General features: G+C 47.4%; 2 protein-coding genes across 3 annotated transcripts in view; one reads left to right on the forward strand and one right to left on the reverse strand.

Moving 5' to 3' along the window:
- PSMB2 (proteasome 20S subunit beta 2) overlaps positions 1 to 3,388 on the forward strand; it is a 33,964-nt gene extending 30,576 nt beyond the window's left edge. The window contains exons 5-6 of one of the 2 annotated variants that reach the window (XM_032387992.1): positions 775 to 824; positions 2,873 to 3,388. In XM_032387992.1, coding sequence (XP_032243883.1) covers positions 775 to 824; positions 2,873 to 2,980 — 158 coding nt within the window. In that variant the 3' untranslated portion in view covers positions 2,981 to 3,388. The remainder of the gene's footprint in view (positions 1 to 774; positions 825 to 2,872) is intronic. The other variant, XM_032388001.1, reaches the window with a different exon arrangement.
- Positions 3,389 to 10,490: 7,102 nt separating this feature from the next.
- Positions 10,491 to 13,366, reverse strand: part of TFAP2E (transcription factor AP-2 epsilon) — a 16,236-nt gene continuing 13,360 nt past the window's right edge. The window contains exons 6-7 of the mRNA XM_032417530.1: positions 12,947 to 13,088; positions 10,491 to 11,332 (exon numbers count right to left, since the gene is read on the reverse strand). Of these exons, the coding sequence (XP_032273421.1) occupies positions 11,050 to 11,332; positions 12,947 to 13,088 (425 nt within the window). The 3' untranslated portion in view covers positions 10,491 to 11,049. The remainder of the gene's footprint in view (positions 11,333 to 12,946; positions 13,089 to 13,366) is intronic.

Below are 13,366 nucleotides of genomic sequence, written 5' to 3' on the forward strand. Positions count from 1 at the left end.
CATTCTTCCCTGTCAGTACAGGAAAAAATCTGGCTTCTCCACTCTTTTTGGTGCTGCCCTCTCACTCAACCGTAGCCATACCAGCGTTCTAGGCCACATCCTGAAAAGAATTAGCCTGGCCTCTTAGTGACTGTTTCTTGATTTGGCATCTGTCAGTAGTACAGCTGACTTGCCCACCAAAATCACCACTAACCACCCCTGAAGCCTAACTGCCTAATATGTCATCCCAGTTTGCCATGCTTGTGGACAGTTCCTTTGGCTCCGATTTTATGAGCGTCTCAGCCCTATCCCATGAATTCTCTTTCCATTGTTCAACGGAGACCCAGCTGGGAAAGTGAGGCTAAAACTCAGGCCCTGTCTTCCCTTTCCCTGACTTGCAGCTGGCTAGGGCAGATGGAACTGATTTAAGCCCTGGTCTAAAAGGGGGGGGCTGGGGTGTGTGTAGGGGTGAGGGGGATGGGCTATAAAAAAAGAGGCAAGCCGCTGGACTTCTCTAGAGGCAGGCCCCGGCCATGGGAGGCAGAATTCCGTCATGCTTACCCTTCTCTGTAGCAAATCAATTTGCAATGGCTTGTGGCTGCCAGAGCACTGGGTCTGGGGCACCTTCCACTGCCTATGGAATAAGTTTGTTGCAAACTAGAAGGCTAGGCATTTTTTTGCCATTTCCGTTTGTGTGGCATACTGACCTGAAGAAGTTTGAAAGGTAAAACTTGTGGCAGAGAGTTGGACTTAATGGCAAAACGTTGAGTGCGTGGCCTCTGTGTTCTCTTTCAGCTATCTCTCGTGAGAGGGCAGTGGAGCTTCTTAGGAAATGTCTAGAGGAGGTGAGTAGCTCCCACAGGATCCTGAAAGGAATGTTTATCTCTGTTTGCCAATATTGTTCCATTCCTCGGTTGCATTTTTTCTGATCTTTGCCAGAAGGTGTAGTAAATACCCACTAACGAGATGTGAAGTTGCTACCAGGGACAGAGTTTGGTGGGTAACAAGCTTATTTTTTTTTTCTCTCATGGGTTTCCTCCTCATCAATGTCAATTTTACAATTTAGTTACTTTGGGGGGGAGGGAGTTCATCCAGACTAGTGGTTCTCAGGTTTTGGTGCGTATAATCTAGGGAACTGTGGGGCTTTTTTTTTTTTTTTTTTTTTTTGCTTATTTATTTTTGCGTTTGTTTTTAAGCAGATTCTTGACTACCCCACTCCCACCTCCACCAGATTCTGATTCATTTGTCCTGGTGTAGAGCCTGAGTATGTCATTAGCAGTGCCAGGTGATTCTGGCAGGTGGTAACTGGGCCGTACTTTAGAACTACTCCTGCCCTAGACTTGATGCCTGCTCTGTTCCTGCGCCGCCTGGAGTTGCCATACTGTCTGCTCCCTCGTAGTGCATTAGTCCTGCAGAGAAGGCCTTCCCTGAGAGTTCAGGAGGCCATAGAAAGCAACTAGGAAGCTTTATGCAGAAGAGGAGAGTAGCCTTTAGTTTACGAGGCCAGGAGCACGGACCCCACCCATTCCGGTACTACTCCTCTAAGAGTCTTTGGGGTCCGTATGGAGGATGAGGAGGAAGAGAAAGCAGCTCCCTTAGGCTTTGTAATTCTTTTGCTTTTTTTGTGGCCTAGGGATGAACTTGAATTTGTGGTCTAGTGAGAGAGTAGGAGGGTGGGAGCAGGTGGGAGCATTGGGCATAATGTCAGTTTGCCTCTTATACAGCCCTGTCATTTTCAGTCCACAGTGCCCCCTTCCTTCTCTTGTTTGCGAATCCTCTTTCCAAAGCAGAAGCTGAGAATAAACTCATGTGCTTTCCTTACCCATTCAGCTAAGAGGCCATATTAGTCCAGCAGTCCTAAGTGTTACATGGGGCCGCTAGGGAGGAGCCACGGGCATATCCAGTGCTTTGAGACTTTACTCACCATGGATCCTAAGGATGATCATTTTACAAACCCACATTCCCTTATTGTCACCTTTTCTTGATTTTGGGGAGCTTGTTTCTGGACATAGGAGTCATCAGCTAGAGGAGACTCAGGAAATGGAATGGGTTGTTGATGCCCAGTCCTCAGCTATAAAGGAGATGGGAAATATGGGAGGGCAGGCTTAGGCCTGGGCGGGTAGACATCTCTGGGATATGCCCCTGAGGGAGCAAGTAGAGAGCTTGATGCCTTCCATCTGAAGACTAAGTGAGGTGTCCAGGAAGGGCCACAGAAACAGATTTCCTCCAACTGTGTTCCTCAGTAATCTCTAGCCAGGTTAGCGGGGGCTGTCTGCTTCCATGCACGCAGACCACAGCACTTTTGGAACAGCCTCTCAAGCAGAGAATCTTAAGAGAGTGCAAAGATGTTATTTTAATCACAGGTCGGCTTGGATTGCAGGAGTCAGAAGTAGGGGTTGTTCCAAGAGCAGTTCTGCCAGCATCCTTCCCACCAGGCCACTAGCTGCACACACCTGGGCCTTATATAATGTCAGGGGGCGGGGGGGTGACTGGAGCAAATTCGTGGGAAGTAGGAGTACATTGCTTTGGTCCAAAGCTTATTCCTAGGGCAATCACTCCTTTGTTGGCTTACTACTTTGAGACGTTTTAAAAAAGAAGTCTGTGTTTGCCAGACTGATTGGTAGCAGGCTGTGGGGAATAGAGCCTAGACTGCTCTTATTCTTTCATTGGCTGACTGACCAGAGACAAGCTGCAAGCTGCATCTCCCAGTTCTTGCTCACTGCCCTCCGGCCTCCAGCTGCAGTCTGAGTACTGACTGCCCTCAGTAGAATATAAGCTCCACAAAAACAGGGATTTTTATCTGCTTATATGCCCAGTGCCTCAAAGAGAGCCTGGCCCATAGTTAGTGCTCAAAAAATATTTTTTGACTGATTGTCTTCATGTCTCTCTGCAGCTCCAGAAACGCTTCATCCTGAATCTGCCAAACTTCAGTGTTCGAATCATTGACAAAAATGGCATCCATGACCTGGACAACATTTCCTTCCCTAAACAGGGCTCCTAACCTTATGCCAACCCTCCCACTTGCCAGGGAACTTTTTTGACGGGCTCCTTCATCTTTTTCTACGCTTTTGACGCATCCTTGACAGATGGTTAATTCAGAATAAAGCTGAATCTGGATAAATTGAGCTCTCTGGTTTGAGTCTCAGTTTACCTAATATCACCTCAGGACGGAAATGTCGAGAGAGGATTATCTGCTTTGGACTTTTTGCCAAGACTGTTTTTCCTTCTGCCCCTTTCCCTTCATTAATGCTCTAATTGCTCTTTAGCAGCTGACAGCCCCACATTGTTTCACTGCCCGGCTTCTTTCCCGTCTGGCTTTTCATATATCTGGCTTGCTAATGTCTCATTCCCCTAAAGCAGTGGTTCTTTTTGCCCCTAAACTTAACATTTTAAAAATTAATTAATTTGAATAGGTGATACAAACAGTAAAAAATGCAAATGATACAAAATAAAATATTACATAGTAAAAAAATTTACAAAGTAAAAGAAATTACAAAGTAGTTACACAGTAAAAAATACTTCTCCTTTCCCTGTAATTTGATCACCCCTGGGAAGCCAGGGGAAACTTTAGCTACTAATTTCTTACCTATCCTTTAAGATCTAAGTTGTTCTTGTATGAAGCATGCACATGCATGCACGCACACACACATATCCCCTCTTAAAAATATTTTTAAATGTTCTGCGTATTGTTTTTTTCATTTAACACTATACTGGAGATTATTCTATATCAGTGTGTGTGTGTGTGTGTGTGTATATATATACACACATTCTAGTACCACTATGAATATATACACACACACACACATATATATATATAGCTACCTTATTCTTGTTGACAGTTGTGTAATATTCTGTTAAATTGATGTACTATAGGCAGTTAACCAGATACCTGTTTTACTTCCTAATCTAGCTTTTTGGGAATGAATAATGTAGATGTTTTTTGGTTAGTGCCACTGAAAGAGTGGTTCCTAATAATACAGTTTCCTTATACCTCTCACATGGTTCCTAACTGGAGTTTTCTTTTTTTGGGTACATGATTAGGCTGTACTCCCAGATTCTTTTTTTTTTTTTTTTTAAGATTTTTTTTTTTTTTTTTGAGAAAGAAAACAAGTGGGGGGGGGGGGCAGAGGAAGAGGGAGAAGCAGACGCCCAGCTGAGCAGGGAGCCCGACACAGGGCTTAATCCCAGGACCCCAGGATCATGACCTAAGCCGAAGGTAGATGCTTAACTGGCTGAGCCACCCAGGGGCCCCTCACTCCCAGATTCTAACTAAGTAGGTTTGGGGCCTAGACATAGGAATATTTTTAAAGCTTCCCAAGTAATTCTTATCTTCAACCATGTTAGAGAACCACTGGGTGGAAGTTTCTTTAGAGAGTGGTCCTCAAACTTGAGCCTGGAGGGCTTATTGACACATAGCTTGCTGGGTCCTACCCCTAGAACTTCTACATGTTTGGGGTGTGGCCTGAGATCTTGCATTTCTAACATTTCCAGTTGATGCTGCTGCTGCTAGTCCAGCAACCAAACTTCAAACCCCATTTGGTCTTAAACTAAGATAAGGCCTACTTTATCCAGTTCTATGCTACTCTTAATACCAGATACAGATAGGTTTTTTGTTTATCTGAAGTAAAATAACATCTCTCTAAGATGCTATCTACAGATCAGAACATTTGTACTAACAGTATTGTGTTAACATCAGATTAGAATGTCATACACTTTTTGATACACCAATGGTAGATGCTTTATACCATAAGAAGGAAATTAATCATTAGATAAATGGGGGGAAGAGATGATTCATATCACCACAGCTGGCTCAACCTCTAGTACCACTATGAATATGCATGGCTTGGGCTTTTGGCTGGATTCCTGAGTCTCTTTCTAGGGCATCTATTTTTAAAGCTCCACAGGTGATTCTGATGCTTGCCCCAATTGAGTACCACTATTAAAATATAGGCTGTCCTGCTTCCTGGTTTTTCCATCTGTGAAATGGTCAAAATTGCATCTATTCCATGGGGGATAGTTACGAGGATTCCATGAGGTAATGTAAAGCATTTCGAACAGGGCCTGGCATGCGGTATGTGCTCAGTAAGTATATAATTGTTGGTAAACTTGGTATTTTGTATCCACGCCTCACCAGGAATGAAATGGTTCTCTGCCTCTGAATGTTGAGTGTCCCCAGGGCAGTCTAGGTAAGCCCAGCAGCCCACGCTGATTACCAGTCTCTTTTTTCCAACCCAGATCTCTTTCCTGAGCTCCAGATCAACTTATTCCTAAGTAGCTTACCCTCCAGCCATAGGGACATCAAATATGTCTAAAGCTGAGCTTTACCATCTGCCCCCTCCAGAACTCCTCTACAGCATTCCATCTTAGATAATAACAGTCACCTAGCTCCCAAGTACCCAAGCCAGAAACCTAGGCATCTTTTTTTTTTTTTTTTTTAAGTAATCTCTATACACAATGCAGGGCTTGAACTCATAACCCTGAGATCAAGCATCAGATGCTCTACCAACTGAGCCAGACAGATGCCCTGGCATCATTTATTTTTAATAAACTTAATTTAATGGGTGCCTGGGTGGCTCAGTTGGTTAAGCGTCTGCCTTCGCTCAGGTCATGATCTCAGGGTCCTGGGATCGAGTCCCGCATCGGGCTCCCTGCTCCACGGGGAGCCTGCTTCTCCCTCTGCCTCTCTCTCTCTCTGTCTCTCATTAATAAATAAAAAATAAAATAGGGGCACCTGGGTGGCTCAGTCGTTAGTGTCTGCCTTCGGCTCAGGTCATGATCCCAGGGTCCTGGGATCGAGCCCTGAATCGGGCTCTCTACTCAGCGGAAAGCCTGCTTCTCCCTCTCCCGCTCCCCCTGCTGTGCTCCCTCTCTCGCTGTGTCTTTCTCTGTCAAATAAATAAAATCTTTAAAAAAATAAAATAAAATAAATTTGGTTTTACAGAAAAGTTGCAAAGATAATACAGTTTCCTTATACCTCTCACATGGTTTCCCCTTAGGTTAACATCTTACATAGCCACTGTGCATTTGTCAAAACTAAGAAACCATCATTGGCTGGTATATTAGTATTAACTAAACTCCAGGTTTTATTCAGATTTTACCAGTTTTCCCACTAATGTCCTTTTTCTGTTCTGGAATATAGGCCAGGATACCACATAGTACTCAGCTAGGCACCATTTTTGGTGCCTTCTTTTTCTCCTACCTTCACATGGTCACCAAGTTCTAACAGTTTTACTTCCTAAATCTCTTTTAGTAAAAATCTCCATCCCCAGTATTCTGATTTATCCCCCATCATTCTTTCCTGGACTATTTTAACAGCCTCCTACCTTCTCTACTTTTCATCTCTTTCCTCTCTAGTTCTTTCTCTACTCTACAAGTTTGATCATCTGTACCTCTTTTCACTTAAAACTTTCTGATGGTTTTCCACTACTTACAGAAAAAAATCCAGTTCTTTAGTTTGACATGCTAGGCATTTCATAATCTCCCTTGCTAGCTCCCCAGTTTCCTTTCCCTCTTTTATACCTCATAAAGCCCTTGATCCAAATGAATTTCAATGGACTCAGCATGGATTTATGACTACACACCAGTATGTACCTACTAGAAGAAGGGTAAACATTGCTTCCTGAAGCTTTTCTTATAGATAATGTATATGTGTGTGATGGAGTCATATGTGGTACACTCCGGTGTTTTCTAATCTGTGTTCTACCAGATTTTATTTATTTATTTTAAAGATTTATTTATCTATGAGAAAGAGCAGGGGGAGGGGCAGAGGGTGAAAATCTTTCAAGCAGACTCCCCACTGAGTGCGGAGCCCAGTGATGCAGGGGCTTGATCTCACACCCATGAGATCACCACCTGAACTGAAACCAAGAGTCAGGCACCCAATCGACTGAGCCACCCAGGCACCCCCAGATTTTATCTTTTCTTAATGCCAACTGTGTCCCTCTTAAATTGATTTCCTGAAGTTTGAAAAACACTGGGAATTTGCTGATTCTTTAACACTCCTGCCCAAACTGCTCAGAATGGTCTTCCGAATGGTTCCCATCCGCTTTTAGTGATTGATAACACAGAAAACAGTCTATTCCTTCCCAGACCTAGGGTGAGAGGGGATAGGTTGCAGAAGAGAACAGCTGGTTTGCCTCAGGGTAGGGAACCTCAGCCCTGACTAGTGACAAGGTTGGGGAAGCTGACAAGGAACCTCTGAGCGATGGAGGAGAGCGGTGGAATAGCTTGAGAAGTGCTGGGCTTCCCAGCTCCGGAACAGTGGCTGAGCCTGCTCTGCCTGAATCTTGGCTAAGGCCTGAAGCCCAGTGTCCTTCACTGTCTCCTCTCCATGGCCCTTTGCCCGAAGCCGCAGCCGTGCACAAGCAGAAGGAGGGACGTTCTTGGGATTCTAACTCTCTGCTGCTCCCTTAGCTCCGATGGATGGGTTAGGAATATGTGTTTGACAGGAGAAAGGCCGGCCACTCAGCCTCACTCACCTAACTTGATGAGGTTTGAGAGCGGGAAGGTGTTCAAAGGCTACTCTTTCTCCCCCTGGAGCCCCATGAGCCTTTAAAATAAAACAGGAAAGCCTTCTCTTTAAATGAATATAAACTCCAAAAACTGGTGCTTACCCAGTCTAAACACTCTCCATTTATTTATTTATTTATTTTTATTATTTTTTTAAATTCTTTTTTTTTTAAAGATTTTATTTATGTATTTGACAGAGAGAGAGAGACAGCAAGAGAGGGAACACAAGCAGGGGGAGTGGGAGAGGGAGAAGCAGGCTTCCCCCTGAGCAGGGAGCCCGATGCGGGGCTCGATCCCGGGACCCTGGGATCATGACCTGAGCCGAAGGCAGACACTCAACGACTGAGCCACCCAGGCGCCCCAACACTTTTCATTTAATTCACAGCTACTTGCTTTGCTATAAAGAAGCCATGTAATCCATCTGTATATACTTTTTCTTTAATCATCATCTACTTTTCCTTAGGGCTAGATCTAGTTTGTCAGAGGCTAAAACACAATTTTTTTTTTTTTTTTTGCTGTGGAATAACAAACCTTACTGGGAAGAATCAAATGCTGAGACCTCATTAGAAGCTTCTTACACCACTTAACGTTCTCCACACTGCACTCCTGCCTCTGCACTGTTACCATCTTGACCATAGACTGGAGGACCAGAGCCTTTGAGCCCAAAGGGCTGCAGGACCTGCTTTCCCTCGCTGGACTCAGACCTGGGAGCACCTCTGCAGAGGGCATGTGGAGCAGTGGGAATGGAGAGATTTGCACGAGTCCCTCTTAGTTGCTCTGTGACCTTGGTCAAGTTACTCTGAGCTAGAATTTTCTTATCTCTAAAATAGGACTTGGTTAGGACTACATGGTTAACAGGGAAAGTTGTCCAGCCTGAACAGTTCATAATAAACTGGTTTCCTCCTTGTCCACTTTAGAGATATTTACAGCCTTTTATTAACTTGTTACTATGTGTTGGGCATTGTTTAAGTGCTATATGTGTTGGGCATTGTTTAAGTGCTATATGTGTTATTTAATCCCCTCAACTTCCCATGGTCTCAAACAACTTTAGTGGTTGAGTGTCTCTTGCCAGGCCCAGGGCTTTGGTTAAAGCAGAGCATACATACTAAGTGCCTTCCCTCCATTCCTTCTTCCATATGGGTGGGATGAGGCAGTGAACCTTCTTGGGAAAAGAAATCACATCTTTGGACCTTTAGCCTGGAGATGATGCATAGACCTTATGTTCCGTTCACTTCTGCAAAACACTCAACATCTTGGACAACACACCTGCAAAGAACCAGCCGAAGAGCATTCCTGGCTAAGAGCTCAGTGAGTGCAGTGGCCCGGAGGCATAAGACTAAGTGGTAGTTGCAGGAACAAGCAGGAAGCTAGTGTGATGAGAGCAAAGGGAATGGTGAAGAGAATAGTTTAACATGAAGTTGGAGGTGGGCAAAGCTCAGGTCATTGCAGAGTTTAGTATGAAGGTGTATGGGTCAAAATAGGAAGAGCAGTTGGAAGGTTACTGCGGTAGTTCTGAGGACCAGGGTCATGGCAGAGGAGAGAGAAGAGGATGGGTCTGCTGATGGATTGGGTATAGGGAAAGAATCAAATATGACTCCCCAGTTTCTGGCTTGAGCAGCTGGGTGGAGGGTGGTGCCATGTACTCAGAGGGAAAGTGTGGAGGACGTCGAGATATGAGAACCTGAGTCATGTACTCCATTTTGGACGTACATTTGAGATGCCTGTTAGTCCAGTGGAGATATTAGACACACAGGCTAATGCACACACAAGCCTGGAGATCAGGGAGGCACCCCCAAGGAAGGTCAACACTTAGAGGTCAAGTAGAGAAGGACCCAGGGTTGGAACCAGGGAGGTCAGAGAAAACTGGGTGTTGGGAGCCACAGAGAAGAGTGTTGCAACCAGGGAGGTCAGAGAAAACTGGATGTTGGGAGCCACAGAGAAGAGTGTTGCAGAAAAGAAAGTGGTCAGTCATGTCAGCTGCTGCTAAATCCAGAAAAAAGGCCTTCGGATTTGACATTGCTGACTTGCTGAGTGGATTTCAATAGACTGGTTGGGGATGGAAGCCAGACGAAGTGGGTTGAAGAGTGAATTGGGGGTGAGGAAGTGGAGGTAGAGGGGTATTGATCTTTCACAAACTTCAACTGCTAGGGAAATAAATGGGGGACGGTTTATGTTTTGTAAGGTGACAGACCCTAGAATAGGAGCGCTTTGGGGAGTGATGTAGTAGACGATTGTGTAGAGAGGGAGACACTGATGGATGAGGAAAGAAAAGCTGCCTGAAGAATGAAATCCTCAAGAAGACAGCTGGATTAGCACTGGCCACACACTCACATAGTCACCAGCACCCATATGGACACATACAGACCCACCACCAACGGTCGTGGTGATATCCCATAGACCTACAGCCAGACGGACACAGGCCCGCCCAGTCACGAGGACGCATACACACCTGGGACTCACTTCTCTCTCACACACACAGAAATGACAGCCACACTGACGAAGCAGATAGACCCACTATCTGCAGCTCCCCCAAAAAACACTGTGGTGCCCACAGCCCCCTCCTATGAGTCCCCCTAAGAGGCCCCTTGCCCACTTGAGAGGCAAATCTAGGCCTAGGCTGAAGAAGGACAGGGAAGTTTCATACCCAGTAAAAAGGTTTTATTAAGAGAATGAGAAAGCAATTGGAGAGTCGACGAGGTACATCAACGGTAGGGTCAAGAGAAACAATAGCAAATAAAAAAATCTCCGTGACAACCTCAGGATCCCCGACACAATCTTTCTTCACCCCCGCCCCCAGCCCACCCCCAGCCCTTTGCGAGCAAAAACACCCTCTCCATCCTGGTCCAGCTGGACATCTTGATGCGTAAGCAGGAAACAGTGAAACAAGAGTCCTCAACTCAGGATAAATAAGTTGCACTCAACATTTTTAAACTTTTAAATTTAATTACAACATACATAAATAAATAGGACAGACAGCAATAGGACTGTGACGTGCAGCCTGGATTCAAGTTCTTCAATGTGTGCTTTATCTTTGCTCCTTGAGGGCTCCTCCTGCCCACTTCTTCCCAAGAGTGGGATGGTTCCAAAGAACCCACTGGGGCCTCCTGCCAGCACCCCTTTTCTGGGGGTAGGAGATCCTGGGACGAGGGATGCCAACTCCTCAACACCTCTGGTTTGTTAACAATTTTCCCCTCCGCCATGAGTAAAAACAGCAAGGCCTTGACCTCTAGAAGAATCCACCACTGCCCAGGCACTCTGATGCACGGGGCTCAGCCCCAAGACCAGGTTTCTCTATGCCAATTTCCTGTCCAAGCATATCTCAGCAATCAAGGAAATTGGTCAGAAAATTGCACACACACGGCAGACTTCTGGGCCCTTCTCGACAAACGGCCACAGAGAAGCTATCACCCCGTCTCCAACCTCTCGCTCAGGGGTCTCTGGATGAATGTTCTCTTTCTGGCCTGACTCAAGCTCCACCTTTTAATCCTTTCGGGCTCACTCCCGGGAACTAAGCCCTCATTTCAGGCCTTGGGAACCCCTCTGGGATGAGGCAGGGGAGAGTTATTTCCGGTGCTTGGCATCCTTCTCCGAAGCCTTGGTGTCACCGTGCCCACTGCCCGCACCACTTAGAAACATCTTGTCCAGGCCCTTGAGGGACTCCAGCAAGTAGTTCTGGAAGGCAGTAAGGGCAGCACAGATAGCAGGCCCACCAAAGCCATGGGTGATGAGGCTGAAGTGTGTCAGGCAGCTCTGTACTCCGGGCTCCAGGATGAGTGCTGGGCGGCTATTGCCCAACGGCGAGCGGTCCTGAGCCATCAAGTCGGCAAACTCCTTGCAGATCTGCCTGGTGGGGGAAGGAGGGCTGGGGGTTAGAGGACAAAAGTCTGAGCCTAGAGAAGGATTATATATATAATATATTTATGATTGCTGACCCTGTCAATAGTCTGCAAATGACGATCATACCCATTTTACAGAAAAGGAAACTGGTTCAGAGACATTGACTGACTTGCCCAATATCACACAGCTAGTAAACGGCATATGCCAATACCCTACAGTCTCTTCCTGTGGATGTCCTGCCCACGTCCAAAGTCCAGCTCTACTACCTTAGCCAGGAAACTTTCCTTGATCCCCTCGCCCACTCCCCTCCCAAACACCCGATGCTTCACAGAGCTTTGTCTTTGACATAATTAGGGAACAATGAATAGCTGCACATGAAGTGAGGCCTAGACGCTGGGCCAAGCACTGGATGCATCATCTCAATCCTCACAACAAATCTAGACAGCGATCATCCTCCTCATCATATAAGAACGTTAGTTTCAGATAGGTTGGCTGACTTGTCCAAGCGACGAAGCTGGGATCTGAATCTTGCTCCAGTTTGTGGCCATTATTCCTTTCTTTGCATCCTGCATGTGGCTCAGGCAGGAGGATGTACTCCTGTCTCACCTCTGCTTCGCCATGGAAGCCAGTCAGCATTTTACACATCAGGAAGTTCTGATGAGTTAGCTGATTCATGGGTGAGGGGAGCCCTGCCCTGGGTATGTTTCTCCGGCGACGATATGAATAGTCTCAAAGGTCCCATGAGCCATGGAGTCCCTTGAGTTTGTGATTCCACTTCTGCCTAGGGAACCTGAGGACGCCCCGAAGGAGGAGGGTGCAGGTGGGATCTGACTGCGTTGGGACCACATTAGATGGGGGACTGGATGGTGTTCTGAGCAGCAGGTGTGAGGGCAGGGGACAGCGAGGTCAGCTGCAGTGGGTGGGGTTTGTGCCGGCCAGATTGTGGGGCCCTCAAAGGAGTCTAGACTTACTCTCCTTCCCTCTCTCTCTCTGTCTCTCTCTCTCTGTGTCTTTTCTTGCAGTGGGACCCTTCTAAAAACTAAATCTGAATGGAATACCAGTTCATTAAACAGGCCCTAAAGCATCCCCATAGAACCTAGTTTGAAAATCAGTGCAGTAGCTAGGGAGCCATTGAAGGTTCTTGGGCAGGGGAGCAGTGCATGTGCAGGAAGGCTGAGGGAACAGTGGAGCACTGGGATGAAGTCCAGGAGTAAGATTAGGAGGCCAGAGCTGAGGTGGCAGCATGTGAGTGGTGGGGCGGGGGAGCCACCAATGGGACTTGCAGACGGGTCAGGGGTGAAGTAAGGACAAGGGAGGGTCAACTTGTGGCTGGGGGGGCATCGGTGCCCTAATGGAAGTCACCGGAGCCAAAGGGCTCAGGCAGGGGGAGCAAGACCACCATGGTGGGACCGGGGCCGGTGATGCGTATGTTCGCGTGTCCCCGTGCGCCCCGTGGCATCCACGGCGTGCTGCCTCGCTGTGCCCGAGTGCGGGGCCACGTGTGCATCACGTGTGCACGTGAGTGGCGGCCACTGTGCCCCTGCGTGGTGTTTGTGTCCGCACTGCACCTCCGTGTGCCTGGCACGGTGCCCCAAAGCACCCACGCGAGGCCCCCACTCACTTGGCGGCCAGCAGCATGCGCTTCCGGCTGGGCAGCTCCCCAGGGTCAGCGTGCTGACGACACAGGTACTCGGCAGCTGCCTTGGCTGGGAACTCAGTCTCGCAGACGTAGCCGAAGTCTCGGGCCAGGTGCACGGCCTCTCCTGGGGGCGGGGGGGGAGGCAGAGCCATAAGCTGCCACTCCAGCCAGGTGTACCTTTGAGCCTGGAGCACGGCCTTGCACCTCCGACGCCCTGCCAGGAGCCATTCTGCCCCATTCTGCCCTACTCTGCCCCACTCTGCCCTGTTCTGCCCCACTCTGCCCCACTCTGCTCCACTCTGCTCCACTCTGCCCACTCTGCCCCACTCTGCCCACTCTGCCCCACTCTGCCCATTCTGCCCCACTCTGCCCCACTCTGCCCCACTCTGCCCCGTTCTGCCC

The sequence above is a fragment of the Phoca vitulina genome, unplaced genomic scaffold (assembly GCF_004348235.1).
Source record: "Phoca vitulina isolate PV1807 unplaced genomic scaffold, GSC_HSeal_1.0 scaffold2, whole genome shotgun sequence".
Lineage (NCBI taxonomy): Eukaryota > Metazoa > Chordata > Mammalia > Carnivora > Phocidae > Phoca > Phoca vitulina.